This window comes from Kwoniella dejecticola, chromosome 7, assembly GCF_000512565.2.
Source record: "Kwoniella dejecticola CBS 10117 chromosome 7, complete sequence".
Lineage (NCBI taxonomy): Eukaryota > Fungi > Basidiomycota > Tremellomycetes > Tremellales > Cryptococcaceae > Kwoniella > Kwoniella dejecticola.
In genome coordinates, this window is record NC_089307.1 from 1,807,580 (window position 1) to 1,834,319 (window position 26,740).

At 47.9% G+C, this 26,740-nt stretch overlaps 10 protein-coding genes across 10 annotated transcripts; 4 read left to right on the forward strand and 6 right to left on the reverse strand.

Moving 5' to 3' along the window:
• Nucleotides 1-32: 32 nt before the first annotated feature.
• I303_106291 (uncharacterized protein) lies at nucleotides 33-3,205 on the forward strand (the record flags this gene model as incomplete). The annotated part of the gene is made up of 7 exons (XM_018409593.1): nucleotides 33-1,192; nucleotides 1,278-1,438; nucleotides 1,499-1,594; nucleotides 1,678-1,989; nucleotides 2,061-2,372; nucleotides 2,494-2,633; nucleotides 2,765-3,205. The coding sequence occupies 7 exons, from the start codon at nucleotides 33-35 to the stop codon at nucleotides 3,203-3,205; spliced, it is 2,622 nt and encodes an 873-aa protein (XP_018261866.1).
• A 155-nt stretch (nucleotides 3,206-3,360) lies between these two features.
• On the reverse strand, nucleotides 3,361-6,652 carry I303_106292 (uncharacterized protein; the record flags this gene model as incomplete). The annotated part of the gene is made up of 18 exons (XM_018409594.1): nucleotides 3,361-3,614; nucleotides 3,683-3,763; nucleotides 3,871-4,251; nucleotides 4,304-4,371; nucleotides 4,423-4,467; nucleotides 4,530-4,603; nucleotides 4,659-4,721; nucleotides 4,784-4,885; nucleotides 4,945-5,055; nucleotides 5,109-5,189; nucleotides 5,243-5,340; nucleotides 5,408-5,475; nucleotides 5,531-5,813; nucleotides 5,945-6,044; nucleotides 6,109-6,252; nucleotides 6,349-6,444; nucleotides 6,524-6,541; nucleotides 6,623-6,652. The coding sequence occupies 18 exons, from the start codon at nucleotides 6,650-6,652 to the stop codon at nucleotides 3,361-3,363; spliced, it is 2,097 nt and encodes a 698-aa protein (XP_018261867.1).
• A 398-nt stretch (nucleotides 6,653-7,050) lies between these two features.
• On the reverse strand, nucleotides 7,051-8,992 carry I303_106293 (uncharacterized protein; the record flags this gene model as incomplete). The annotated part of the gene is made up of 7 exons (XM_065969349.1): nucleotides 7,051-7,222; nucleotides 7,289-7,431; nucleotides 7,525-7,768; nucleotides 7,827-8,162; nucleotides 8,239-8,310; nucleotides 8,387-8,684; nucleotides 8,776-8,992. 7 exons carry the CDS (start codon nucleotides 8,990-8,992, stop codon nucleotides 7,051-7,053), a joined length of 1,482 nt encoding a protein of 493 aa, XP_065825421.1.
• A 1,068-nt stretch (nucleotides 8,993-10,060) lies between these two features.
• Nucleotides 10,061-11,764, forward strand: I303_106294 (uncharacterized protein; the record flags this gene model as incomplete). Its single annotated transcript, XM_018409596.1, has 11 exons — nucleotides 10,061-10,168; nucleotides 10,261-10,424; nucleotides 10,495-10,520; nucleotides 10,586-10,620; nucleotides 10,689-10,725; nucleotides 10,796-10,859; nucleotides 10,928-10,983; nucleotides 11,072-11,134; nucleotides 11,208-11,276; nucleotides 11,338-11,378; nucleotides 11,495-11,764. The coding sequence occupies 11 exons, from the start codon at nucleotides 10,061-10,063 to the stop codon at nucleotides 11,762-11,764; spliced, it is 933 nt and encodes a 310-aa protein (XP_018261869.1).
• A 429-nt stretch (nucleotides 11,765-12,193) lies between these two features.
• On the reverse strand, nucleotides 12,194-14,668 carry I303_106295 (uncharacterized protein; the record flags this gene model as incomplete). The annotated part of the gene is made up of 8 exons (XM_018409597.1): nucleotides 12,194-12,471; nucleotides 12,587-12,613; nucleotides 12,709-12,788; nucleotides 12,921-13,171; nucleotides 13,313-13,537; nucleotides 13,646-14,022; nucleotides 14,105-14,240; nucleotides 14,375-14,668. 8 exons carry the CDS (start codon nucleotides 14,666-14,668, stop codon nucleotides 12,194-12,196), a joined length of 1,668 nt encoding a protein of 555 aa, XP_018261870.1.
• Nucleotides 14,669-15,234: 566 nt separating this feature from the next.
• On the reverse strand, nucleotides 15,235-16,976 carry I303_106296 (uncharacterized protein; the record flags this gene model as incomplete). Its single annotated transcript, XM_018409598.2, has 8 exons — nucleotides 15,235-15,345; nucleotides 15,441-15,565; nucleotides 15,726-15,911; nucleotides 15,998-16,121; nucleotides 16,202-16,243; nucleotides 16,364-16,552; nucleotides 16,689-16,820; nucleotides 16,935-16,976. The coding sequence occupies 8 exons, from the start codon at nucleotides 16,974-16,976 to the stop codon at nucleotides 15,235-15,237; spliced, it is 951 nt and encodes a 316-aa protein (XP_018261871.2).
• Nucleotides 16,977-17,419: 443 nt separating this feature from the next.
• Nucleotides 17,420-19,099, forward strand: I303_106297 (uncharacterized protein; the record flags this gene model as incomplete). The annotated part of the gene is made up of 4 exons (XM_018409599.1): nucleotides 17,420-17,671; nucleotides 17,791-18,015; nucleotides 18,187-18,255; nucleotides 18,362-19,099. 4 exons carry the CDS (start codon nucleotides 17,420-17,422, stop codon nucleotides 19,097-19,099), a joined length of 1,284 nt encoding a protein of 427 aa, XP_018261872.1.
• A 383-nt stretch (nucleotides 19,100-19,482) lies between these two features.
• Nucleotides 19,483-21,435, reverse strand: I303_106298 (uncharacterized protein; the record flags this gene model as incomplete). The annotated part of the gene is made up of 2 exons (XM_018409600.1): nucleotides 19,483-21,035; nucleotides 21,105-21,435. The coding sequence occupies 2 exons, from the start codon at nucleotides 21,433-21,435 to the stop codon at nucleotides 19,483-19,485; spliced, it is 1,884 nt and encodes a 627-aa protein (XP_018261873.1).
• Nucleotides 21,436-22,081: 646 nt separating this feature from the next.
• On the forward strand, nucleotides 22,082-23,437 carry I303_106299 (60S ribosomal protein uL10; the record flags this gene model as incomplete). The annotated part of the gene is made up of 3 exons (XM_018409601.1): nucleotides 22,082-22,148; nucleotides 22,264-22,982; nucleotides 23,282-23,437. 3 exons carry the CDS (start codon nucleotides 22,082-22,084, stop codon nucleotides 23,435-23,437), a joined length of 942 nt encoding a protein of 313 aa, XP_018261874.1.
• A 580-nt stretch (nucleotides 23,438-24,017) lies between these two features.
• Nucleotides 24,018-26,222, reverse strand: I303_106300 (uncharacterized protein; the record flags this gene model as incomplete). Its single annotated transcript, XM_018409602.1, has 7 exons — nucleotides 24,018-24,132; nucleotides 24,244-24,496; nucleotides 24,606-24,921; nucleotides 25,031-25,273; nucleotides 25,374-25,689; nucleotides 25,762-25,921; nucleotides 26,000-26,222. The coding sequence occupies 7 exons, from the start codon at nucleotides 26,220-26,222 to the stop codon at nucleotides 24,018-24,020; spliced, it is 1,626 nt and encodes a 541-aa protein (XP_018261875.1).
• Between the last annotated feature and the right edge of the window lie 518 nt (nucleotides 26,223-26,740).

Below are 26,740 nucleotides of genomic sequence, written 5' to 3' on the forward strand. Positions count from 1 at the left end.
TCTCCCCGACATCCTTCACCCAACGCACCAAGATGTCTGTCCAGATCGAAGCTGTTCAGGCTGAACATCACGAATCGGGATTCGCTATCGCTCATCCTTCGCCCAGACTATCATGGCGTTTCATTTCAACGGAAGTGAAGGATTGGAAACAAGTCTCCTATGAGATTGGCATCCGCAGGGAGGGCAGTGACAAGGGTGAAGATTACAAAGTAGACTCAGATCAGTCTGTCTTAGTTCCTTGGCCTTCTCAGCCATTGACTTCTCGAGAGATCGTACATGTCAAGGTGCGATCAAATGGTAGTGACGGCAAGTCAACGGACTGGAAAGAGATCACGCTAGAAGCCGCACTGTTAGACAGAGCAGAATGGAAAGCAAATCTGATCAGTGGTCCTGCGCAACCTAAAGACAATCCGAAGAAACCGTTCAGACTTAGAATGACTTTCAACCTCGATAAAACACCTCAAAGGGGACGGCTATACGCTACTGCTCACGGTCTATATGAAGTAGAAATCAACGGCAAGAAAGTCGGTGATCAAGTATTAGCGCCTGGGTGGACAAGTTACAAATACCACCTGAACTATCAAACCTACAATGTCACTGAATACCTGACCAAAGGGCAGAACACGATTAGCGCTTATATAAGTGAAGGATGGTTCGCCGGAAGATTAGGAAGACCAGGTTCGAGGAATGTTTGGGGCGACAGACTAGCTTTCTTAGCTCAACTCGAAGTAGATGGATCTCCCGAGATAGTGACGGACGATACTTGGGAATGTCTCGAGGATGGTCCAATCAAGAATTCTGAGATCTACAACGGAGAGATATTCGATTCCACCCATTCCGACGAGAATGTCAAACCAACTAAAGTCGAGGTACTTCCTTTCCCTGAAGCTGAATTGATTTCGACAGATGCACCCCCTGTGAGGAAGGTAAAAGAAGTGAAACCGGTGAAAATTATCACGACGCCTTCGGGGAAGACGATCTTGGATTTCGGTCAGAATTTGGTAGGATGGATCAGGCTTGAGAAAGACTTCGAGGGCAAGAAAGGGGATGAGTTGTTTATCAGGACTGCAGAGGTATTGGAACATGGTGAATTAGGTACAAGACCACTGAGGACGGCTGAGCCAAATGATAGGATCTTATTGGGTGGAAAGACCAAGGGATGGGAGCCCAAATTCACTTTCCATGGGTTCAGGTGAGTCCCATCGACTCTGACACACCCGTTCGATTGTGTCATCAACGGCTACATGCCCCTGAGCTGACTGATCTTCCGATGCCAGATACGCCGAGATCAATGGCGTCAAGCCCTCGCTCGACGACTTCACGGCTATCGTCATCTTCTCCGACATGCGAAGAACGGGTACTTTCCGTTCTTCTCATGAGATGATCAACCGTCTGCACGAGAACGTAGTCTGGGGAATGATGTCAAATTTTGTCTCTGGTGCGTCAGTTTCGCTCCACAATCAATAATGTCCGATCACTGACAGGCACTACACATCAGTCCCGACCGACTGTCCTCAGAGAGACGAGAGATTAGGTTGGACAGGCGACATCCAGGTGTTCGCCCCTACCGCAAACTACCTATTCGACACAAGTGGTAAGTTCTCTCCGTCATCACCACCCTGAGTCTCTATATAAGTATGATTGCAAGCTTGGGACTGACCAGATATTGTGTACTAGGCTTCCTTGGCGAGTGGTTGAAAGACGTGTATGCAGAGCAAATTTTCTGGAAAGGTGTTCCTCCGACCGTAGTCCCCTTCGTACCCCCTAACAAATTCAACGATCCTTGGCCCAAGCCTCACGCCGTCTGGGCAGACGTCGTAGCTATCACGCCTTGGGATCTGTACAAGTCGTCAGGGGATCAAGGACTCCTGGAAAATCAATGGGAGAGCATGAGATTATGGCTGGATAAAGGTTTACCAAGGGGGGAAAATGGGTTATGGGATCCGATGGCTCCCTTATATGGAGATTGGTTAGATCCTAATGCTCCCCGTGAGTCTCTCTTTCTTCTCCCTCCTCACTCTGGTTCAATTCTCGAGGCTTATAAGTATTGCTGGGAACAGCTCAATACCCCGCGCACGGACGAACAGATACGCATCTCGTCGGTAATGCATACCTGATCTACGTGACATCACTAGTTGCCAAGATCGGTAGATTGTTAGGTAAAACCGCCGAGAGCGAGAAATACGAGAAAGATGCTCAGCGTTTCAAGGATCTTTTCCAAGATGAATACCTGAGTAAGAGCGGGAGGATCGTAGCGGATACTCAGACCGCTTATGCGCTAGTCCTGAAATTTGGGTTGTTGAAGGACGATTCGCAGTTGAAAAGGGCTGTTAAGAGGCTGGAGTGGCTGACTAGATGGGCCTACTTCAAGGGTGAGTTGATTTATGATGTACTGAATCTGCCCAATCCCTCAAGTCCGCGGACCACTCCGACACACTGCCACAATGTTATTCGCTTACTTCGAGCTAACACTGAACGCCATTCCGATATCAGTGTCAACCGGGTTTGCAGGAACACCAATTTTGCTACCCATTCTGGCCGAGAACGGGCTTCAGCACATCGCTTACAGGATGCTGCAAGAACGAGATAATCCCTCATGGCTCTATTCCGTCGGTATGGGCGCGACCACTATCGTAAGTTGACCTGAACATCTTGCGTACATCTCCTTGCATACTAAAGAATCCGATTCTCCTGTTGTCTTCCTGCTCCAAACCCGAACATGCCTGCTGTCAATCAACGCTAATTAATTTATTCGCTTTCACAGTGGGAAAGATGGGACTCAGCCTTACCGGACGGTACAATCAACCCTGGCCAAATGACCTCGTTCAACCATTATGCCTTGGGAGCAGTAGCCGAGTTCATGCATTCCAATATCGGCGGTCTATCACCTCTCGAACCAGGGTGGAAGAAAGCCTTGATAAAGCCTTTACCCGGAGGAACGTTGACCAGCGCTTCGACAAGTCATTCGTCGCCTTATGGCAAGTTCGCCGTCGAGTGGAAGATACAAGGAGATAAATTATTGGTTGACATCGAAGTTCCGCCCAACGCATCTGCAAAGGTGGACTTACCTGGTATGAAAGAGGAAGATGAAGTGGGCAGTGGAAAGAAAAGCTATGAAGTGGATTGGAAAGGCGATGAGAGGTGGCCTCCAAAGGGAATTAGGGGTCCACAAAGTATCTTCATGCCTGATGAGTTCGTCCCATAGAAAGCTCATAGGCTTGGAGCTTTTACTTTTTCATGTGTGCAGTCGACGCAGTAGGTTCAAATCAGATAGGTATACATTACATGCAGTCGGGCATTTATGGCTCTACAAGAATAGGAATGACGGGTTAAATGATAAATAAGAAGGGAAGAATGATCTCACTCGCCCTTACGTTCCTCTTCAATCTCCTTCAATTCATCCTCTAATCCCATAGCAGTACCCGGATCCTCCATATCTTCGTTCTGCCTTTCCAGTAGTGGCTTGATGAGTCTGGTGAAGTACGGGTGTTCTTTTGGTAGAGGATTGGCAGCTTGCACTTGGGCAAAATACGATTCGTAGACCGATCCATCCCATTTACCCAATGGCGAGTTGATTATGTGATCCGACAAAGCGAAAGAGTCGATTAATGGGACTAATGATAGTAGGACAGTCAATGTCTATGTATCCCAGCCCGATGGAAGAACGCGAAAATTGACTCACTGGCTACTCCTCTCACTTCAGCGCACAACGCATCTACTGATTCTTGGACTTTGTCAATCTGTTCAGCGTTATAGTATCCGTCTGTATTGGTCGAAGAATAGAATCAGCATACAACTCCTATCGTGAAGCGCACATATGTGAGGTTGACCATAAAATCTAATGGTCTATTGGCGGTAGTGTAAACTCACACTTCAAGAAGTATCCCTGTTGTTCCTCAATCTGCCAAAGACCGTACAAGCTAGCCACCGTTTTGAGCACTTTACTTTCCTCATTATCCGGCATCTCTTGGACCGCCTCTGTGAACAATCTAAATATGTATCCAATGGTATGTATCTTCGCAGCGATGAACCTCGATTGCGAACATCTCTCCATAGCTTCATCCTTTGATTTACCAGATTTCAGCAGTTTGACGTATTCCTCTGCAGCTTTCTTGATCACGTTGAACGCTACGCAATTCCACGCTTTTTGGATATCGTCGAGTGATAGTGAGGAATCTGATTTGGCTGTTCGGGTTGAAGCGTCATTCAGGTATGCAACGCCGGGAGCTAGCTTCTTTCCTTTGATCGCGGCTTCGGACCGATGTCAGCAGACGGATAACATCTTCAGAATGAATTAGCTTACCTCCCCAGGCGCCAACTAATGATCTACCTGCTTGAAGTGACAAGATTGTGTTGTCCCCTTCCCACGTACTGGTCAAGCTGTCAGCTAAGTTTACCATAAATGCGAAGAAATCAGCTCACCATTGTACAGCGAAGTCCGCATACATCAAAGGGAAGTTGGAGTAGCTATTAGGGGTGTTAGCAAGAAACAAACCCCTTCAGCTGGACCCAGAAGGAATGGTGCTCACGCGGAATAACCATGTCCACCACATGATTGACGACACTTGTCGATAGTATCCAAACATGCCCACGTACAGAAAGCCTGATAACATGTGAGTTAGCTAATCGAGCGACTAATCCAATGTCATCGAACTCACCTTTAGACCGGCAGATGTAGCGTGAGTCTCTTTCAACTTGTCTAGAATATCGTTGAGATTAGGCTGTGATGGATATGTCAGCTGCCAATCGTGCCGAAACCATAGAATGAACGGCTGAAACTCACGTCCGATGGTTCCATAGCCTCCAGCGCTTGCGTCATGTCCTCGTACATTACCTGTAGACGCAATCCGGTGAAACCCATCGCTATGGCTTGGGCGACCAACGGCTGTACGAGGAACAAATATAAGCTGAATATCGAAGTTCTAGAAGTAGATCCGAACTTACCATTAAACGCCTTTGGTGAATCGGATAATCTAGAAGCTGAGTTTCTAGCTCGTTCTTTCCTGTCGCGAATTGTCTTCGCACAGCGGCATATCGCACAGCTACAGTAAGGGCCTAAGATGCGGTCAGCTAAGAAAGAGGAAGACTCATTTCACCTGGCTACTCACTTTCTTCGCTGAATTCGACGAATCCGTGACCATGGATGTTCTTCCACCGAGCAATGCACCATACGTCAGTTGCGCGAGGGGCTATGAAGCGGATAAGCTATTTCCGAATCGAATGGGCTGGACGATAAGCTTACTGGCTCGGTTACGACTCCATCCCTCGACACTTGCGTGTGCTTCATCAACATATGGGCTCTGGGTACTCTGACGTAGGTGAATTGAATGTATCCGTTATCTGAATTGATGACAGTACTATCAGCTCAAACGCACGCGAAGATATAGATGATTTCAGATCGGCTTACCTATACCATCCCTTCCCATCTTCTTACCAATATCACCAATCGTGACACCAGGCATCAATGTAAACGTCCTGCAAACAACATGAGCTTGAATACTCGTTGGGCTTCTGAGAGGTGCAATCTGACTTGGTATCCCTCAATTGGGTGACGAAAGTCTTAACTCCATGTCTCTTTCCATCGATGATGAGTTGAGCGAAAACAGCAGCGTGAGTAGCCGTACTAGCAGCTCCACCGATCCACCATTTCGTTGCGCCCAAATGAGGGGTGTGGATTATGAATTCGTCCGATCCCCGATCGAATGTTGCTGTGGTCTCTAGTCCAGCCACGTTTGACCCATGGGCTAATTCTGTCATGGCGAAACATCCTATCACCCCGTTTAAGCCTAACACTCCGCGCTCAATCCAGTAGCCTAACACAAGAAAAGCGAAATCAGCGACAATATCCTGGCAATGAAGGATGTGTTACACGTATCGTGGCGAATGGTAGCGTGAGGGACGGGTCAGATTGGCAGGGATCCAGTGAGAAGTATCCATGACTCACTCAGCTGATTAGGGGTCGCTCCACTCCTTAATGCACCTAGGAATAGCCCATACGCTACACCGAATCGAGTCCAGAAAGAAGGATCGGCTATACCGATGAGCTGTGGTGGTACATCAGCCATTTGATCGAAGGCTCACTTCATCGCTCTGACTATGTAAACTCACTTGCATACGAAGTTGAAACGTCTCTATCGATTCATTCGTGACAAAATACACCATCGAGGCGAATTTCTCCATTGTTCTTTCCCGCAACTCATCTTTCGACAGGTCGTGGATATCAGACAGCTTGAACGCTGGATGTCTGGCAATCTGATGTCATAATGTTTATCAGCTGGATTGACTTTGTGCACCTAAGATAAACAGGCGGCTCTGTTAAAGCTCAGACCGATGGACCAGGACACCCACCTCAGCCATAAACTTCTCCTTCAATATCAAAGCCTTCTCGCCGCCGTGCATCGCTATCGATAGCTGACGTATGTTGAACGGAGGATTGGCTCGCTCCTGGAGAGTTGTTGCAGGTCAGTCTAGAGTAGAGCCACTGTCCAGCAGCTTGCTTCCAGATTAGTCAGCGGTCACTTACCATAGCCAACGTCTCCATCTGTTGTCGATACGCGTCATACCCGATGATCAGCTACTTTGCATTTACTCGCCGAATCGTAGAAGAGACAATTGAGCTTACGGTGGTGGGTTTCGGTCTTGGAAATGCCATCCTGCTCAATCTATCGATTGTCTTCGTGATGTTCAAGACGCAGTCAACCTGATGTAGGAAGCTGAGAGGATTATAAAGAGAGAGAGAGATGAAGATTCATGATGAGTATTTATTTTGTACTCGTGTCGCATTTGGTGTTTTTCCTGATTCACCGGTACAATTCACTCGATCTCATAACCGGTTTACCCGTGGACACCATGTGGCATTGATCCCGTTGAATGGCATAATCAAATCAGATCATACCAGATCATGATGCATCCGAGACTCTATTCATCTTCTACAAAAGAAACACCCACAGGCAACAACATCTATTTTGAGGGATAACGGGACATATAGCTCATTTATAGTGCATGGACGTCGACACCATGAAAGATGAAGGGCTCGATAAGCCTTTCCCTTTAACCTTGAATGTTCTTAGGGAGATCATCCATGCCTTGTTCCTCGTCACCCTTTCCGTTGTAGGTAACTTCGCTAGGCTTGTTCTTGGCGTCTTGTCTGTATTCAGGGACTTGTCGGACGATCAAGAGGGTAGGAAGGATACACAGCACACAAAGAGCAAAGTTGAGACCGCTGATACACGTCATTAGGATCAGCGACAGCTACACAGTCTCAAAGAAGTGGATGTTATCGACTCACAGAGGAACCCATTTAGCTTTCACGTTCGAGTTGATACCGTAAGATACAGCTTGACCGACGGCTTCAACACATCGGAAGATACCACCATTTCTCGCGTTACCTTGCACGTCAACGACGAAACATGAGATGAGCCAGTAAATGTACTATGTGAGCATCATTCTTCGATCAGCTTCCGCACCCAAACAACAGGTCGAACACGTAGTTTGACGAGATGAGCTTAGATGAGACCGACTTGCAGATTGACAGAGGTACGCGCAGATCTGCTGGATTAGCAAGGGGAGGTAGGCGACGGCCCATCCGGAAGAGGTCCAATCGTATTTGGGTGCTTTAGCCATACCGTAGAACTTGGCTTGGTTGGCGCAGATCCAGGCAAAGGTGGCAAGCGAAGGGATCATGAATACCCAGAATCCGACATGTGCACGTTGTCGTTGGTTCATTCGCTTGTTATCAAGGATAAATCGTCCGTAGAGACCAGTGAAACTAGCAGACGACCGATCATCAGTCCGTGCAGCTTCTCGAAGGGGATTTGAACACTCACATGACGATCGAAGCAGGAACGACGAAGGAAGAAAGAGCTCTGGATCGCACACTGAAGTAGTTGGCGAGATATGTAGACATTACACCACCCAAGAAGTATGAGTAGAAGGCGATAGGAGCGAATAACATCATTCGAGGGTGAATAATAGCTTTCCACAATAAAGCCATTTCTTGTTTGATGGGTCGTTTGGCAGGCATGACAATCGGGACTCCGTCTGCTCGTCGTACTTTCTCCGGGTTGACAATGAAGAAACTGACAGGGAAACCGACAGCTTCGATACCGACAAAAACAAGGTATGTCGAGGTGGCTATAGCGCCGGCGGCGGCGTTCTTGGCACTATGAATGATCAACCAATCATTAATCAGTAAATTCGTCGCACCATCGCTGAGAAACGGATCAATCTGAGACTTACTTTCTCGATAAGGCGATGGATCCACCAACGAGTTGACCAAGGTTACGCGCTGCCACCCAAATAGCGAGGTAGCTACCCCAAACGCCATTATCAATCAATATATTTTGTTATGGCATGATTACATATCTGAGGAAACGATTCCACTCACTGTCCTCTTCGTCCTTCTTCGGGGTAACTCAGGATGATAGCAGCTTCAGCTACATACCAGAACCCGAATCCGAGACCGTACAGGAATCGACCGAAGATCAAGTACCATTGAATACCGTATTTAGAATTGACGTAATAAGCCGAACCGTTGATTGCAAAAGTCGATGCACCGATGATAAGCATCAATCGGATACCCATTCTCGAGGCAAGGGGTCCACCAAAGAGCGAGATGATTGCTGTTGCAGAGTATGATGCGGCTTGGGCTGCACTGACAGTATACGGGGTCGCTTGACCACCACCTAACATAGCAATACAAGCATAAGTCGTAATCAAGATTGAATTTCACTCGACAAATCGCATTGTAAAGCCATGAGATAGTAAGTGACTCACCACCTAGACCGGAGATGGCGTCTGCCATAGCTGGTCCACAGAACGCCAAGGCAGATACCACGCAAATCTGGAAGAGCGAACTTCGGTGGATCTTATCCCACTTGTTCTTGGGTGGTGGTGGGGGCGGGAGGACCTCCAATGCGTCCGGATCGGAAGGCAAGGAGTAATCGGTGACATGGGCATTCGCCTGAATCTCGCTTTCTTTCGTAGTCGCCATTTTGTCTTCGCTACCAGTCAACTATTTGGTATTGGCTTCAAGGGAGGAGACTGGTCAGTTGAGAGAGAGGGGGAGGAATATTAATTTTCGGGATAAGAGTCTGGCCTTTATGAATCTTTTCTAGCCGATCATACTCGTACCGTAGCATACCGTATAGTCGATTCTTCCTTTTCTTATCATCTGATCACACAGATACCACATACATTTTGTCCCTGAAATAGATTAACTAAGGCATAGTCAAGCTATGGTGGATCCTCTCGATTTCTGGGCAAAGATACCGACCATCCGTAAAACCAAAGTCTGCTCAAACTCAAATCACGGCTACGCGATCAGTGAGGACCACTGCCAATCAGATCCTGAGAAACACCGATTAAGCGTCGGCTGGTGATAAGCTTCGGTTGTTCGTAGTTCGCATGTTCAGATTTCGTAATACTCGAGCGAGCCTTCGGGTTTTCGGTATCCCGAATCTGTCTCTGGCGATAAACAGGCGTGGAAGCCAAAGCCTGAGCAATACCCGAAACAACTCGAATCGGTCGGTCCCGATAAGACGCCGAATGATTTAGTTCCCCATTTTACCCTTTCTCAGAAGACGCTTCTTGTTGTCGTGTTGGTGTTCGACCCCGCTCGCATGACATGGTGACCCACCTGGGCGTTCCACCTCCACATAACCTTCAGCTGATGACAGGATGTTACAGCGCGAAAACAGCGCGAAAACTCAGACGGCAATTCCGATGTGGAGTAGAGAGTCTCATTAACCTTATCTATATCCCTCAAACATCGAGTTCCACCAGCGAAACAGCTGACATCATCAAGCGCGGATCTATTTCCTTCCTTCCTCATTATCATCCAGACGTACGATTGGGGAAAGCACAACTAAAGGCAGAAGCGGCGACTGCTTGACACACAGAGGCAGAAACGGCAATCCCGACAACTGCTCTCATAATCTGATTAACCTTATCATTACCCAAACACCTAGAAGAAGTACAATACAACTTAAAACAGCTGACATCACCGTTTGACTGGGAAATTACATCGATAAAGATAACATCGACCAAAGAAGTATAGAAAATGGTGTCAACTACCCCGCCCACTGTACAAACCATACCGGCCTCTTCACCTATAGAGAAGATCCTCGAGATTCTTCATAGAGACGGAGTGATCGTTCTCTCCGACTATGTGAGTTATCAAAATACGACCCCAACCGCACATCGTGCAACACATCCAGAACGTGAGACTGACACTACATGATGGATGATTATTGAAAACAGGCCACTGAAGCAGAGATCGATGCTCTGAATGCCAAGGCCGCGCCGCATTTCGACAAGGCGGAACGAGAGTTCAAGCCCGATGACAAAGTCAAGGGATTCCGAGCATCCAATACCACAGTGTTCTACGATCTGATAGGAGCTGTACCCGAAGATACTTGCAAGCTGTAAGCTCATTACACCAATATCATCAACCGTGAATCCAGGCTTACAACCTTCTGGTGACGGATGATACAGCTTGCAAAGGAAGGTATGGCATCAAGGTGAGTCCGCATTGCCGTGATTCCATACCTCTCAATACGGGTAGTAGCTGATTTCGCGGCACTAGTCATGGCTGAATTCTTATCTCCGGAAACATGGGAAGTGAGTACTACGTCTCGCAATCTTGTAGCTGTAGAAGCCTCGCCGACTGGATCTTTGGAAATTTCCAGTGGTATGGCGAGAAGAAGGAAACGAGAAAAGGAAGCTGTGAGTCGGAGACCTCTGCGTCGGTTATTCCAGCACTGCGTCGGTTATACGGGCTAATTTCTGAGTTAAGATTGGCTGCACACGTCGATTGCCTACAAAGTCGGACCTGGTGCCGGGAACCAAGTCTTACATAGGTGAGCTATCTACGAGTTCACCAAAAACAACCCAAATCATGTTCTGACCTTATATGGTGTATGAGTAGAGACTCAAACTCGTCGATGGTACAAAGGACAGGACCAGAAACACCAGCAACCATGGGTGAGCATTCCCAATTTTCCACATCTGACAGATACGTTGACTCAAGGTGAATGATCGCTTTGAGCTGATGTGATCTGACTGAGTACAGTGTCTACATTCGTCGCTGGTGTAGATGTCACAGCTAAGAACGGCGGAACTCATGTGATACCGGGTAAGTTTCAGACTTCAGCTAGGACTTGTCGCTTCGGAATGAAGTAGACACAAACTGAGGACGCAGGATACAGGATCGCATCTTTGGCCGCAAGATCGAGCACCTAAACAGGAAGACTGCTGTACGGTCGAGATGAAGAAGGGTGAGTGGCGCTGCTCAAACTCGAACGTCAGGGTGTTGTTCTTACCGTCTCATTATTGCAGGATCACTCGGTATTTGGCTGGGTAACATTTTCCACGGAGCTGTAAGTCCTGCAATGACCAGCTTGATTGACATTCCGCATTGTCGCGGTTGCCTTCACGTTACATCTGTGTGCCAGACTCCACGAGTCAAAGCTGACCCGTTTTTATCTCTTAACAGGGCTCCAACACCTGCGACCCCTCCGATCCGGACGCACTCCGAATCATCTACGGTCTCTTTGCCACTTCGGACAACTTCAGACAAGGAGAGAACACCGTCTTAGCGTGTAAGCCTGAGGAATACATGAAGATGCCTCCTGAGGTTCTTAAGGTTCTCGGATTCTACAAAGGGTCTTCCGGCACAGGGGCGTTGGGCGGTAAAGATCCGGTGAAGACTTGGGCTGGTCTGAAGGATTATCAAGGTGGAGAATGGATATATCAACCGAATTGATAGTGTGAATGGAGTATTCTAGCCTAGCAAATCCACCCAATGCATTCAGTATATATATATTCTTACATCCGGCGGTACCGTTCAGTAATATCTGATCTTAATCATCTCAGTGGGAAATCAGATGTCCTTGGATATGTCCGAATGACCACTCGGACTGCACATCGGGTTTAAACACTTCATTCGCCGTTCATACTGTATATCATACCGTACCACTACTCCAATTCCAACTCCAATACTATTATACTCCCTCCAGCTCGCCTAGCCATAGCATGTATTATACATACGTAATTCCCCTTATTATACTTGTCTTCGATAGATATGGATCTACATTTGCCGTCGCCAATAACACTAATTCACCTATCGATTTATCCCACCTCGCAGGACGGAGTTACGGTAATCGTACGCGCCGAGGCTAAGAGCTGGAATGGATTACCAATAATTATCAATTCTGACTTGCGCCCAGAAATCACATCTCTCCCTCGTCCCGATCTGCTGTTGATTTTGTGCGATATACGAATCGCTAACGTTGGTCGTGGCGGTGACATTCAGGACTTTGTATTCGCCTACGTTCGAGTAGACGGGCCACGAGGGATCGTTCGATGGTTGTAAGTTAGGGTAATTGTTCGGGCCGTTCGATGTGATAAGCGATACGATTGGGCCGATGTATGAGCCGTACAATGATGGAGAGTAGGGTGATAATGTGTTATCTAGGTAGGTATGAGGTATTGGTTAGCACCCGAAGAAGATCCGAACCACAGAATCTCGCCTGAGGGTTTAGGAGGATCGAAGTGGGTGTATTTGGGGTGATGTCAGGAGACTCACAGAAATATGGGAATTCGTATGCGTTATCTATAGCAAAACAAGTCAGTCAGATCTGATGCACCATTCCGTCTCAAAGCAATGCGCTGCTGAGCCAAAGCAAGCACGAAAAGTAAAATACTCACCCCGAGCATGTATGGCGTCTTTCACGGCATACAGATATCTCCAGGCATTCTGTGTCTTGTCCAAAGCCCAATTGACTCCGCTGCACAAGGCACAAGTAAGTATGAGGTCGAATATCATGTCAGACTCCAGGTATCAACTGAACTCATCAAAGATGAGAAGACATGGGTAGAGGAGTAGGAAGTGAAGCCGGAATACAAATTCAGCCACTCACCACGCAAAGATGATATCTTGATACAGCTCAGCACCTCGCGCATGATTATCGGCAAACTCGCTGAGGGGGTACAAGTCCAATGCTCGCTGGACATCATCACTACCCGCTGTGAGCGGGAAGTCGGTCACGAGGAGTTGAGCAAGTCGGGCATCCGCTTCCGCCGAGATGTTGGTAAAGTTCGACGGGGGAGTGAGGGATGTGGAGACCATCGAGAATCCATCGTTGTAGTTGGACCCAGCGAGGATGTAAGACTAACCAATGGACGAAGCGCATCCGCGGAGGAGACATACAGGTCAGCTTGAGACAATGACCACTGGGGCGCAATCAGGTTATATACTTGATCTGAAATATGGACGCCTGGTGACCGGTAGTTAGCGACCGGTGGAACTCACGTAAGGTATATTACCGTTCTTCAGCCTCTCAGCTGTGTTACTGACCAAATACCCTCCTGGACCCTCGATGCAGGGCTCGTAAGCCGACGGGTGCCCTGCTTGGGTAACTGAGTCGTACTGATGGCTCAGCGTCTTGAGCACGTCCGTTGAGGTATTTCTAAGACAGTCCAGAGCGGTATCGTCGACCGAACAGTTGGCCGACGCTGTAAAATTGTCGAATTGGATCTGTGGTCATCAATAAGAAGAAAGCACGAACAATCCGACTGTCAGTCTTTGTCAACAACCTCCTATGAACGAAATGAGGGATGCAATATGAAATCAGTCATCACTCACCTGCCAGTAGCTCGAATCGCACGCCCCCATCGGGGTGAGGTACGGACTACTCATGATCACATTACTCCACAACTTCTCTCCTTGTCTTTCCGGCTCCCCTTGAGCAGAGAGTAAATGCAAGATTGTTCCTCCTCCCGAAGATTGTCCCCAAATCGTCACCTGATCTTTGTTTCCCCCGAAATAATTGATATATTTCTGAACCCATCTCAAGGAGGCTGCCGCATCGCTAATACCAGCGTTCAGACCGTTATCGCTTGCCATCAATGGGGAATTGAGGAATCCGAATGCCCCGAGACGGTATTGGATGATCACGGCGATGAAGCTGTTGTTCGAGTAGTTGATACTGGGAGTAGGATCGAATTCACGGGCCGAGTTGTCTGTTTTCCCGCAAGATTATACGATCAGCTTTCATCACGAGACCAATTGCTACGATTCTTCAGTGATATAGAAAACACTCACGGTCCCATCCACCACCGTGAATCCAGACTAATACAGGCAAGTCCTCCGCATTGGGTGGGGCATAGATGTTGACGAAGAGGCAATCTTCCGAATCGACAGATTGGAGCGGGTCGTATTGAGCTGCGGATATGATTCCCTAGCACAAGTCTCGGCGATTAGCTGTGAGATCTGACACCCTTGATGCTTATCCAGTGACGGATTTTATAGCCGACGAGAGAGCATTGGGGAATATTGGTGGTGATCCATCTGAATGAAGAACAGGTTACTCACCCCGGCAGTCGCTTGCGGGCATTGCGGCGGAAAAACAGTCGCATTCTGCACCCCCATCCCAGTTTCATCAGGAGGAGGTTGAGCTTCCCTCCATCTGTTTTGCCCCTCGGTCGAAGCAGCGTATCTTACACCTAGGAAGACGTCGAGGCCGGACGATTCATTGTGGTAAGCCTGATACGTCGCGTAGGGTAATGAAACTACCGGAGCCGCCCAACGAGGTATAACGGATCCGCTGGAGAGGTTCAGGCTCGATAAAGCCAGAAGGGGCAGTAGAACGGTTTTTAGGATTGTCATTCTGCAATCAGGTCTCCCGAGGTGTGACTCATCAATTCGTCTGATTAGATATGTTCAGACGTTCAGAAGAGATGAAAACTGAGCCGTTCGTTCATTTGAATACATCTTCATATCTATATATCCCCTTTACAGATGGTCCTGTCCCTGTCGACTTCTTGTGAAGAGGGAGTGGGGAATAGTATAACGACAAGACGGGCCGACGGACCGCCGAAATCCCAAAGTATGGAAGGAGCAAGGGGATTGCATTTGCATCTCATTTCGCCAAGAGTCAGCTGATCCAAATCAGATAAATTAGTTATGCTTACGAAAAGCTATTTATAAGTCTGGTCAAGTAAAAGCAAGAAGCAGGAAGAAGCGGGGAGATGTCTATGACGATCTCGTTCATCTCGATATTATCTTTACCCCGATTCCCGAAAACCGGTACGGGCAGTAATTACGTCAATTCACGTGACCTGCATGATTGATTATTGCATCCTCGATCTATCACTCTTAGCTATATGCATGTAGTCTATAGTGGATTATCATCTAGCTTGGATGGTTACAGCACATCAATGAGGAGCGCCTCGTTATTTCGAAGCTTGTTCATAGATCCCTCGCGCCTCATAATCTGCATGTACCTCGTTTCTACCTTTGCGTACGGTAGCATCCGCTGTCATTCTCCAGATCGGCAATCCGCACTGCAGGTGCGGACATAGAAGTGATCATTAAGTCAGCTTGCAGCTCATCTCGGTCAAATAGGACAATCCAAATGAAAGACTGAACAAGAACTCACAGAGCTGACCAAGAGGTAGAAGCAGTCCGCAAAGAAGTTGTTGGTTGGCACTCCTCCGTTCGAACGCAATCTCGCAAAATCGCAGATTATATTATCGGTGATTTGGTAATATCCCTTCCTTAGACCTGCAAACGAAAATCACGAAAATCGACATCAGCGTCAGCACAACTCTATCCGATCAAAATGCAGAGGCGACTATGCCATGATCATGGTTGGCATTGTCGACAGGCATTTTTTCTGATCTAGGATGACGGACGTATGAAATTCAGACACAAAGGCACTCACCAGTCTCGAGCGCCTTAGCACACTGCTCCGGAGGTATCTGCGTATCATCTTCCTCGATCTTCAGAGTGACGGCAGGCTTGAACTCGTTCTCGGCTTCATACCCCGGTCCAGCAATACCACACGGCATGAAGATGTGTATCTTGATGTCGTGTAATAACATTTCTGATCGTAGCGCATCGGCCAGACCTACAAGCAGCATCCGGCGTGAGTATTTGCATACGATTCTATACATGCGATCGAGAAGCGACAAGCTGTGAAGACTTTCCACTCACCTCTCAAAGCATACTTTCCAGGCGAGTAATTGGTGTATCCTGCAAAAGACGTGTAACCCAAGAACGAAGAGACGAAGACGATTTTGCCCAGAACGCGCTGTTTGACCATGAGCTTGACAGCGGCCTGCGAGTGCGAGAGAGTGATTGTCAGTCATCGATCAGAACGCAAGGGTCTGAGAAATTTCGAAATCCATATTGACTCACTTGAGCGGTATAAGCTGATACCCAATAAGTGCCGTCGAAGCCCTATGTCCCACACGTATTCGACATTAGCTATATCTTCCCACATAGAACGCACGTAGAGACGAGTCAGTTGGACCAGTATATAGGTGTGTATATGTTTCTATTTAACGTGATCACACTCACAGCTTGAAACTCCTCCAAGCTACTGTCGACCATATATTTCGGTTTCGAGAAACCCGCACAGAGGTAAATATAATCGGGAACTCGACCATTGAACGGCTCTGATGCTTTGACCAAACTCTCAAGGGAGGACAGGGGACTGGTCAGGTCTGCCGAGATGAATTGTATGATTTGGTCGGGTTGTGCGATGGACTATATGTATAAGCAATCATCAGCGGCTAATCAGCGAACAAGGAATTCACGGTATACAGTGTGTGAGATCAGAATTGGAACTTCTGTTCAAGGGAGTATGTAGAACAATTAATTCAGACTTTTTAAAGAAACCCACCTTCAGCTCCGCTTCTACCTTCTTGCCCTTGGCCACGTCCCTAGCTACCACAGTGACATGTGCCCCTTGTCGTACCAGACTTTCAGCTAAGGCTTTACCCAATCCCTGTGTTCCGCCAGTGATGTAGCAGTGCTACGGGTATAATTGCACGTAACATCAGCTTCATCTGTATCTATGTTGAGCATCTTCATGACCCGATGTACTGCGAGGAGGGTTAGAATTATGTGAAGTTGAGCTCGGACTCACCTTGCCTTTAGGTTGATAATCGCTCTTTGTGAACCAACCCATTTCGAATAGTACCCAGCCAAGGAAAAGAGCGACGATGGAGTTGATGAGTATCGAATGAGCTTGATATATATCCTTGAGTGAAGATATGGTCTGAGTGAAGGTCATTTTCTTGCTCTGAGGAGTGTTTTATGCATAGAAAGTGAAGGAGATTGTCAATGCTGACGTATAAATAGTGGTCAGTTGAATGGGTCTTTGTGTTGTTGTTTTTCGGTTGTTCGGTCATCGTCGTGCCTGAATCTCATCCCAACTTTTGCTTGATTTTCATCCTTTTCGGTCACCTTGCTCTTCTTTCGAATCATATATATATATATATAGCCCACTCTGAACGCACTCACTTAGTCCACTAAAGCAGTGCAATATGACCTGTGCGTAAGCAATCGGACGTACTTTTAGATGTTCCATATGCTGACAGTGTCCCGTGCGTAGCGGCGACCGAGAACGAAATGAGTCCCTCGTCCGAGCTGCGTGAAGCGGAAGCAGGTCCTTCGAATCCACCTTCCAAGTCAAAAAGCAAGAAGAGCAAGGAGAAACCACCCAAAGTCGATAAACCGAAGCCTCAGGTGGCAGCCAAACCGAAACCGAAACCGAAACCTGTTCCTGTCGGACCGTTCGATAAGCCAGACGAGGAAGAAGAGAAGAATGTCCATGAAGTGTATGAAGCTATCGCTGGGCATTTTTCCCAAACGAGGCATAAGGTAAGTCGACCAAAATCCTCATTCCATCTACAGACGATCGTACGCAGGAGTCTGGAGTCCCAGAGCACAAAGTATGCCCCAAAGCAAGCTGACATGATTCAACAATTAAAAATTACTAGCCATGGCCATTCATCGAGAAATTCTTACATTCCTTACCGGCCAATTCGATAGGCTTAGATTCCGGAGCTGGGAATGGGAAATATCTACCTTCTTCCCGAGATGCGAAGCTGGAGATGATAGCGCTAGATAGGAGTTCGGGGCTGTTGGAGATTGCCCGGAATGAGAATGGTGGAGAGTGCGTGAGGGGTGATTTGGGATTTAGAGGTTGGAGAGATGGTGTTTTCGTGTGTTCAGTTTATTTTTTAAACATGAGCAACCTTCCTCGCAGGTGCTCCTTAGCCATCGAATGATCCTCAAATCATCCAGACCACCATGTCCACTTATTCATGCCAACGCAGGAGAGATGGTCTTTCGCATTCGCAAACGCAAAGACAGCTGACCTTTCTATCTGTTAGGATTTCGCCATTTCGATAGCTGCCATACATCATTTATCCACCCCCGAGCGCCGTCGACATGCAGTCAAGGTGAGTTTGTATAACACATATCATGCGTCATATTGGAGCTCTTCATTTCGATTCTCACATTGCTGATCATTAATCACTGATTGCTAATCACTTATCGCTGTATCAGTCAGTCATGCGTCCCCTCAAACTATCCTCTTCTGGCTCTTACTCAAAATTCATGATCTACGTCTGGGCATATGAACAAGGAACCCTGTCCAAACGACGGATGGGCACACTCACAAACTCGTCGCCTACTTCCACTCCTATACCTAAAGAAAGTCATCCAGCAACCACATCATCCGAAGGTGATCCAAAAGCAAATCCAACTTCAGATTCCCAGAACCAGGAGAATGACACAAAGCAAAGCGTGGGGGCAGAGGACGGGGTGAAAGAGATCGAAGAGAAAATCCAGGATTTACTGGTTCCTTGGGTATATTCCAAACCTCCCGCTAAAGCTGGTGCAACCCCAAATCCAGATTCTCAGTCTGCTTCTCAAACCTCAACTCAAGGTCAAAGTCAAGGCCACAGACAGACTCAGGCCCAAGCCCAGGCAGACTCGCAGCAAGAGAATAGATCAGAGCCGATCGTGGGAGCAGCACCAGAAGAACCTAAAGTGTATCATCGGTATTATCACCTCTTTATCGAAGGCGAACTACGCGAGATGGTAGTGCAAGCTGCCAAGGAAGAAGGGTTCGAGATCGTCCCCGATGGGAATGAATCTGATCCTTTGGAGACACATCTAGCTGAGCTGAAGCTGAGAGGACGAAAGAAGGACGACGGATCAGGGAAAAAATGGTTGAGAGTCAGAGGGGTCGGATGGGAAGCTGATAATTGGTGGATTGAGTGCGAGGTTGGGAAGATATGATTCGCACTTCGGAGGAGCTAGGTTTGACTCCTTGGTAGTGAAATGCTGAATGGAATCTGCTGGGGCTTTCAAGAAACATCATCTTTTGGTATGCTTGTTGTAATCCCTTCTCATTTGAGCACAGTAATTGGTTATGATCATCGATGGCTTGGTCATGTCACATCATGTCTGGTCGAGTGATTCAGTGTTTTGACATGTCTGTGCCAGATGATACTTCGCGCGCAAGTTGTAAGCAAAGATATTCGTGATGACGAAAATGCATATGCACTATTGGTACAAGGTTCCGATTTATGTCTACTCTGGAACGACATCCCCCGTCTCTTTACCCCATGTTCAATTTGAATTGCTCACGCAGACTCCACAGAACAGTTGGTTGAAGTTCATCACCCTCTTGTGTTCTCTCCTTCTCCTTCTCCTTCTCCTTCACCTTCACTTTCACCTTCACCAAGAAGAACCTTACGTTGGATATTCATCCATTTCTTCACCATCTCAACCCCTTTAGGGTCTCCCATATTCTTCGTTGAGCGAAACATCATCTTTCCGAAAGGCCGAACCACCTCCTCCCATTCTTTCTGATTCAGACGTGACTGTGTCTCTGCTTGTGATGACTCCAATACTGCGCGGTCATGTTCGAGCTTGAGCTTGAGCTTTGGCTCAGATCCAGGCTTCTGGGAATCGCTATCTGGGATATCGGTGACAGATGGCAGTGTCATTCCCATTTCTCCAGTTCGGCTTCGAGTCAGGGTCTCAGTGGAGCTGCTCATCGTCGGCCGGGTCCTCGTCTTCACCTTCGCCCTCGACCTCGTCGAGACTATCATCTTGCTCAGCACATCGAACAAAATCCTCAAATCGTCTCTTCGTAGATGATATACCTCCGGCTGAACTTTTCGAGCGAGTCTAAGGTGGCCTGCTTTGTCTTTATATTCCCTCCACTGTCTTCGGTCGACATCCGGGTCGAAGTCAAAGCCAACTCCAACCCCGACACCAATACCAATACCACCACCACGCGATGATGTCGAAATTCGCGGTCGGGGATAAGGTTGGGATTGGGGAACAGCATTTCTGAGCCAACATCCAATAATCAAATTCGCAGTTCTTCTATCAGGTCTGAATCCTCTATGTTTCTCTAATTTATCTATCGTGCGAAGTAATTTCCCCAATTGACTGGATCCGGATCCCAATTCGGAGAGCCCAAAACCGCTCTTTGATATTGAATGCGGTAGGGACGGCGACAGAGGGTGTTTCATTGATGGAGTTCGGGTTGGGGATTGCTTGAGGCTAAATTGCAATTGATGGTTATACCATTCCGTCATGTTCTCAGATCTGGTCAACTTCGGGTCGAGAAGGGGTTTGATAGGTGGGATATCAGGTATTCTCCAATGATCAGGCGGTAGTCTGTCTATTTCTTGCCCCTTGGCCTTCCCTTTCCCTTTGGGATCAGAATAAAGTCTGAATTCCGTAGGTCTCCCTTCCCCATCCCCACTCCTGTGTTCCGCTTCATCTCCTTCTTGATTTTGACTGACCTCCCAACCTTTTCTTAATCGCTTAGCTAGTTTCCCCGCACCCTGAGCCTCAAGGTGACTTGCTAAGTTCATAACGACAGCATGGTCCGAAGCCAGTTCAGGGGTGGACAGAGTATGGAAGACCGCGAGACGAAACAAGCGAGCTGAGAGTAGTTTCGTGATGGTCGGCGGCAATGAGAAGGTGGAAGTCATCCTCGAAATGGGAATTTGCGTTTCGGACGTGAGAGTTAGGGCTTCGGATGTGGTTGATTGAGCATCTTGCGACTGCTCGCTTGCTGATATTGGTTGTGAAGACAGTGGATGTATTGGTACAGGGTTCGCAGTCTCAGGTGACTTGGATCTGGTATGGCGCAAAGCTGGTCCGGAAGGAGTAGGTCGAGGTGAAGGTCTTGCTATATCAAGCTCGGATGGATCTACATTGACGAGAAGCAGGGCAGATTATGATGAGCTCAATTTCTCCAACAGACTCTGAGATAACTTACACTGTACGATTACGGCATCACTTGTGCATTCTGATTCTGGCTTTTCCTTTCCCTTTCCCTTGCTTCTACTGTCCCAGTACTTCTCGTTGTTCGTATCCGCGTCCGATTTGTAGGCCTGAAATGCCTTCTGCAAAGCCAATATGATTGTCTGTGATCTCCCCGAGATCTGCTGGGACTTGTCGGGCGGTCGACCCTCCAATCCAAGGTATTCTCGCGTTCGTCTCTGAGCGATGCCTTGTCGCTCAAAGTGAGACGGCGTCGGTGGATCATGCCCTCTGACTTGTTGTAGCGATGACAAGTATCTTTTCGCCGACGAGTAAACCGCGGACATATCCGTATCGTGATGCTGCGTTTTTGAGCTGGAAGAGCTCCATCTGATTCGAGAGCTGCTCCCTGATTGTTCAGCTTGACTCGAAGCACCCATTTGTGCCCTTGAACTCGAGCATGTCGAGAAATTGGGACTGGAGGTGGAGGTTGAATTTGGAGGATGTCGAGGTGAGAGGTAAGGGAGGAAGATTGACCTAAATACATAGGTTCTCGTGTTTGTTGACGCCTGCATCCCATCCCGACTGCAGTGCGCTCCTAGGTCGTGTATCTCAGAAAGAGAGAGTTTGGAGGTTGATTCCTATGCTTAGGAGGATGTGAGTATATGTTCTTGTAATATCACTAACTGTCCAACGATAAATCCACCAAAAGTCAAACAGGTGCAAATTACCACGTGTCACTTCACAAAGAGTGCCACTTTATACGAATGGCCGGATAATTCCGCTTTTCACCACGAAATTCCAGTTACGCTGCTCACCATCATTTCATGCTTTATCACCATCGTTCATACATCTTCTCTCTTCTCCCTCTTCATCCATAATCACCAGATTAGTCTTTAAACATCCTTCTGACTCTCAAGAGATCAATTGGCAGGCTAGTCATCAATCTACCTCTTCTTAACAACAACAAAAACAAAACCGAAACCAGTCAAAATGGGTGCTACCAGAGCTAACAAAGAAATCTACTTCGAGAAGTTGAGGGCTCTCATTGAGCAATACCGTGAGTAGAATCTCCCAAATTTCAGCTTCGTACAAATGCACATACGGATGTCGGACATCGTCGTGAGGGGCCATGCGCTATGCTTTCTGCGGCTGACCTCCTACTCTCCCCTCAGCCTCTATCTTCGTCGTCAACATCGACAATGTGTCTTCTCAACAATTGCACATGATCAGACAATCTCTCCGAGGTCGAGCTGTCGTCCTTATGGGAAAGAACACTATGGTCCGAAGAGCTATCCGAGGTCTCCTCGCGGAGTTCCCTCAATTCGAGAAGCTCATGCCTTACATCAAGGGAAACATCGGTTTCGTCTTCACCTCCGAGGACCTCAAGGAAATCCGAGAAATCATCCTTGCCAACAAGGTCGCTGCTCCTGCCAGAGCCGGTGCCATCGCTCCCAACGATGTTTACGTCCCTGCCGGTAACACCGGTATGGAACCCGGAAAGACCTCTTTCTTCCAAGCCTTGGGTATCCCCACCAAGATCGCCAGAGGTACTATCGAAATCGTCAACGACGTGCAAGTAGTAGCTGCCGGATCCAAGGTCGGATCTTCCGAAACCGCCCTGTTGAACATGTTGAACATCTCTCCTTTCACCTACGGTTTGACCGTCGTCCAAGTCTACGACAACGGTGCCGTCTTCGCCTCTTCCGTCTTGGACATTGAGGAGAAGACCCTCATCGACGGTTTCGTTTCCGGTATCAAGACCATCGCCGCCATCTCGCTTGCTACCAACTACCCAACCATCGCTTCCGTCATGCACTCCTTGGTCAACTCTTACAAGAACATCCTCAACGTCTCCCTTGCTACCGACTACGAGTTCGAGGGTTCTGCTAAGGTGAGTAAATTCGTTCCATTTCCGCATTCACACTTCGCGCCTGTCATTCACCCCCTTTCTGGCTTCGTTGCGCTTAACCTTTGACACGATGTAACGAAACGGACTTTCTCAATCCACTGGAGATTTCCTAGATTCGCTATCTCGTATCTGGCTTAACCGCGGATGCGAGTATCGTCTCAACGACGGACCCACTGTTTAACTTTATTTCTGATCCATTCTATCATCGCTTTCTGCATTTAACCAGTCTAAATCTAAGCGCGCGAAAGCAATCGCTGACTTGACTCGACGTCATGATGTAGATCAAGGAATACCTTGCCAACCCTGAAGCCTTCGCCGCTGCTGCCCCTGCTGCCGCCGCCACCGAATCCGCTTCCGCTGAGGCCGCCCCTGCCGCTGCCAAGGAGGAGGAGAAGGAGGAGTCCGATGACGACATGGGTTTCGGTCTTTTCGACTAAGCGATTTCTCGTAGAGGAATTGTTCAGCTTGAAAATGATTTAGATGGATGTTGTGTTTCGGCAGATTCTGCTTTTGGGAGTTCTTAATTGGATTACACTGCTGTAGGATCTGTCAACATGCATCTCATACCCCCAATGACCATCTCAACGATAGGACATTCTTCTACACAGTAGATTGACTAACCAAGAATGACGCGCGTATACAATCACCGTCTTACCCGGGCAGACGTAATGACAGGCCAATTATGGATACGGTGCCAGTGGTATCATCCTCACATCGTTCTGCTCTCACAGGCACACAGAATCAAGGGCCATCGATCAATGTTATGTGTTGCATGCCGTTCATGAGTTCATACACATACATGCCCGTATTGAATACATATCAAACTTCTGAACCACGTTATAACTACTGAGTTATCCGACACACTAATCTGACTATCCGCCTTGAGATATACTGCCTAATCACACCACCCAAGCATTAGACAGAGAAATCTTCCTTATCATACCAAAAGAATCCTTCAACATCCTCGTGGGCCAAATACTCCTCGATGCGATGCGATGCCTGAAAGAGGTGCAAAGATTAGATGGAGTTTTGTTCTCGCTCGATCTGCTTCTGCAAAGCAGTCTTGGTCTTATGGAATCTCCAAGGCTTGACACCCGCATCGAAAAGTTCGTCCAACTCGGCGGCGGTAAGTCTGTCAAACCGAAGTAAAAAAAAAACATCTGAATCAGCACTCTGCTCGTAAATCCATGTCGGTGTTGGTTGTAATCACAAGGAAGTGTAGGGGAAGATCATCTGAACTCACCCTTTAGGTTCGGGAATGATGAACCACGAAGCGATCGCGAAGGGAGCACCCAGTCCGGTGTAGAAGAAGGCAGTCTTCAATCCCCAGTTCCAAGCTGTCGTGCTGAGCATGTAAGGTACGAGCACGTTCATGATCACTCCACCAACACACGAGATGGCAGCGGCGAATCCGGCAGTGTACGCTCGGAGTCGTTGAGAAGAGAGTTCACCAACGAAACCCCAACCGGTCGATCCGGAACATTGGAGACCGACGACTACAAAAGCGCAGATCCGCATCAGCTGATGTTCCGACTCTGCCAGGGGAGGCGACTGGAGGGAGGGAGATGGATGGTGGAAGACCAATCCAGACTAGACTAGACTTACTGTAGATACAAGAGAAGAACACGAGTAACTTGTTGCTAGCGTTATTAGAAGGGACAACTCCGAGGATACCGATCAAAGTGACAGCCACCAACATAGTGGTGAGACCACCGCAACAGATATTTCGTCGGCCAAAGAAATCGACCGAGGCAGCAACGATGAGGATAATGGCCAATTGGATACCGTTGGTGATGCACGTGACGGCGAATGGGTCGGCGATACCGGCCGTCTTGAAGAAGTATGAGGCGTAAGTGTAAAACAAAGTAAGACCTAAGACCTGTTGAGAACTCAAGGCCCAAGTACTGGCGATAGTTCGTTTCTGCAAGAGTGACAACACCAAAGAACAAATTGATCAGCCCTTCGCACTTACTACAATCTCTTCATGGCAAACAAAACAAGAAAGAACCAAGAATCAAGGATGGACTTACCAAGTTCTGACCCTGGAAGATGGCGTACCATTTCTCTTTGCCATTAGCAGCTGCGACAGCCTTCTCATGCTCGATAGTCAAGGCCAGCGCTTGGTATTGTTCGTCGACGTCGAAGCCTTCGACTCCCTTGTAGATTCGTCGCATATTCTTCTTGGCCTTTTCTTCGAGTCCTCGAGAGGCACACCACATGGGACTTTCAGGAAGGAAGATATAGATGATGAGCATCAAACCGATTTGCGACCACTAGCGAATCGTCAGACGACGAATCAGCAATTATTCCTCACAGATCGAGGCGGAGCTCCTTCGAGCGATCAAGAAGATCGAATGGCTTAGCTGGGCTTACCTGAGTGTAGATGGGTATTCTGAACTCGTCCGGCGCGTAGGTAGACATGACCTGCAGAGCGACGGGTGCGAAGAACCCTCCGACGGAGAACCAGAAGTTGTACATCATCAAGAGGAATCCTCTGACTCGGGTCGGGGCTACTTCAGAGACGTATGTCGGGGTAATGAATTGCAAAGAACCGACACCGATACCCGAGAACAATTTGGCAAGGAACCAGATTTGCCATTTCTTAGCTGTCGATTCGCAGATCACTGAAGCTGCCAAGATCGCCCAGAGGAGGAACATCGCTGGTTTACGTCCGTATCGAGAAGCCAGGCTGGGTTCAATTAATTCACGTCAAGTCAATGATTGGGCGTCTCAGGATTGGCTTGCTTCCTCTCAGACTCACAAGGGTACAGAAGTCATTCCTATAATTTGACCAACCGATTGGATGGTTCCGATCGCAGACAAGACCGAAGCTGACAGGGCAGGTGCTCCCGTAGCATCGACGGTGGTCGCGAATTGCTTGACGAATCCAGGGTTCGCAATGATATTACCGTTGATACCAACTGCCATACATTGTTAGTCAGGTGCACATGAATCTCTTCGGTTGTTCACCACAGATTGATTGAGTGAGACCCGCTTACTTTGGTACCCATCGGTAGCACCCGCAAAAGTAGCCATAAAACAAATGGCAAAGCACCACTTGAATTTCCGGATCGTTTGAGGGATCGTCAAGGTTTCGTATCCCGTAGCCAATTGACCCTTCTGGTATGCATCGTCTTTGACATCCGAAGGGCCGAGTTCGGCAGTGTGGTGCACCTCTTCGTGGAGGACATCGGGTTTCTCGTTGTATGGTGAAGTCGCCATCGTGGTTGACTGGATCGCGTTCCGCGTTCAATGTGTGTCGCAATTGAAGCAATAAGTAGTCTTCTTCAGGTCAAATCGGATCGGGTGGTCCGTGGTTCGCAGAAGATGTTCAGCTTGACTTTGAGCGGTTGTGAAGGAAGGTCGAGACAGATGGACAGATCGCGCCAGGTTTATATACTTTTCTTCATGATTGTTCGCAATTGTTTAGGCGCTAAGAAAAGATGGATGTCGTTGGAATACGGGGCAACGAAACTTCAACCCCGGGGTCACATGGGGCGATCATGATCATCTTTTTGCTTCGTTAGCCTAATCATTTCCGGACCACTTAGCCCTGGCTTGACATCTTACCGCTCACCGTAATCTCGATCAATAAAAGGTACTGCGTCGTGACTCGTGCAGGGTGAAATGATAGGCCGCCCTGCACTTGGAATCAGAATCCAGATTTGGTAATTACGTTAAAAGTCATGCCAATGCCGTGTTACGAAATCACGTTTCGCTCTCGTCGATCAATCGCCTGG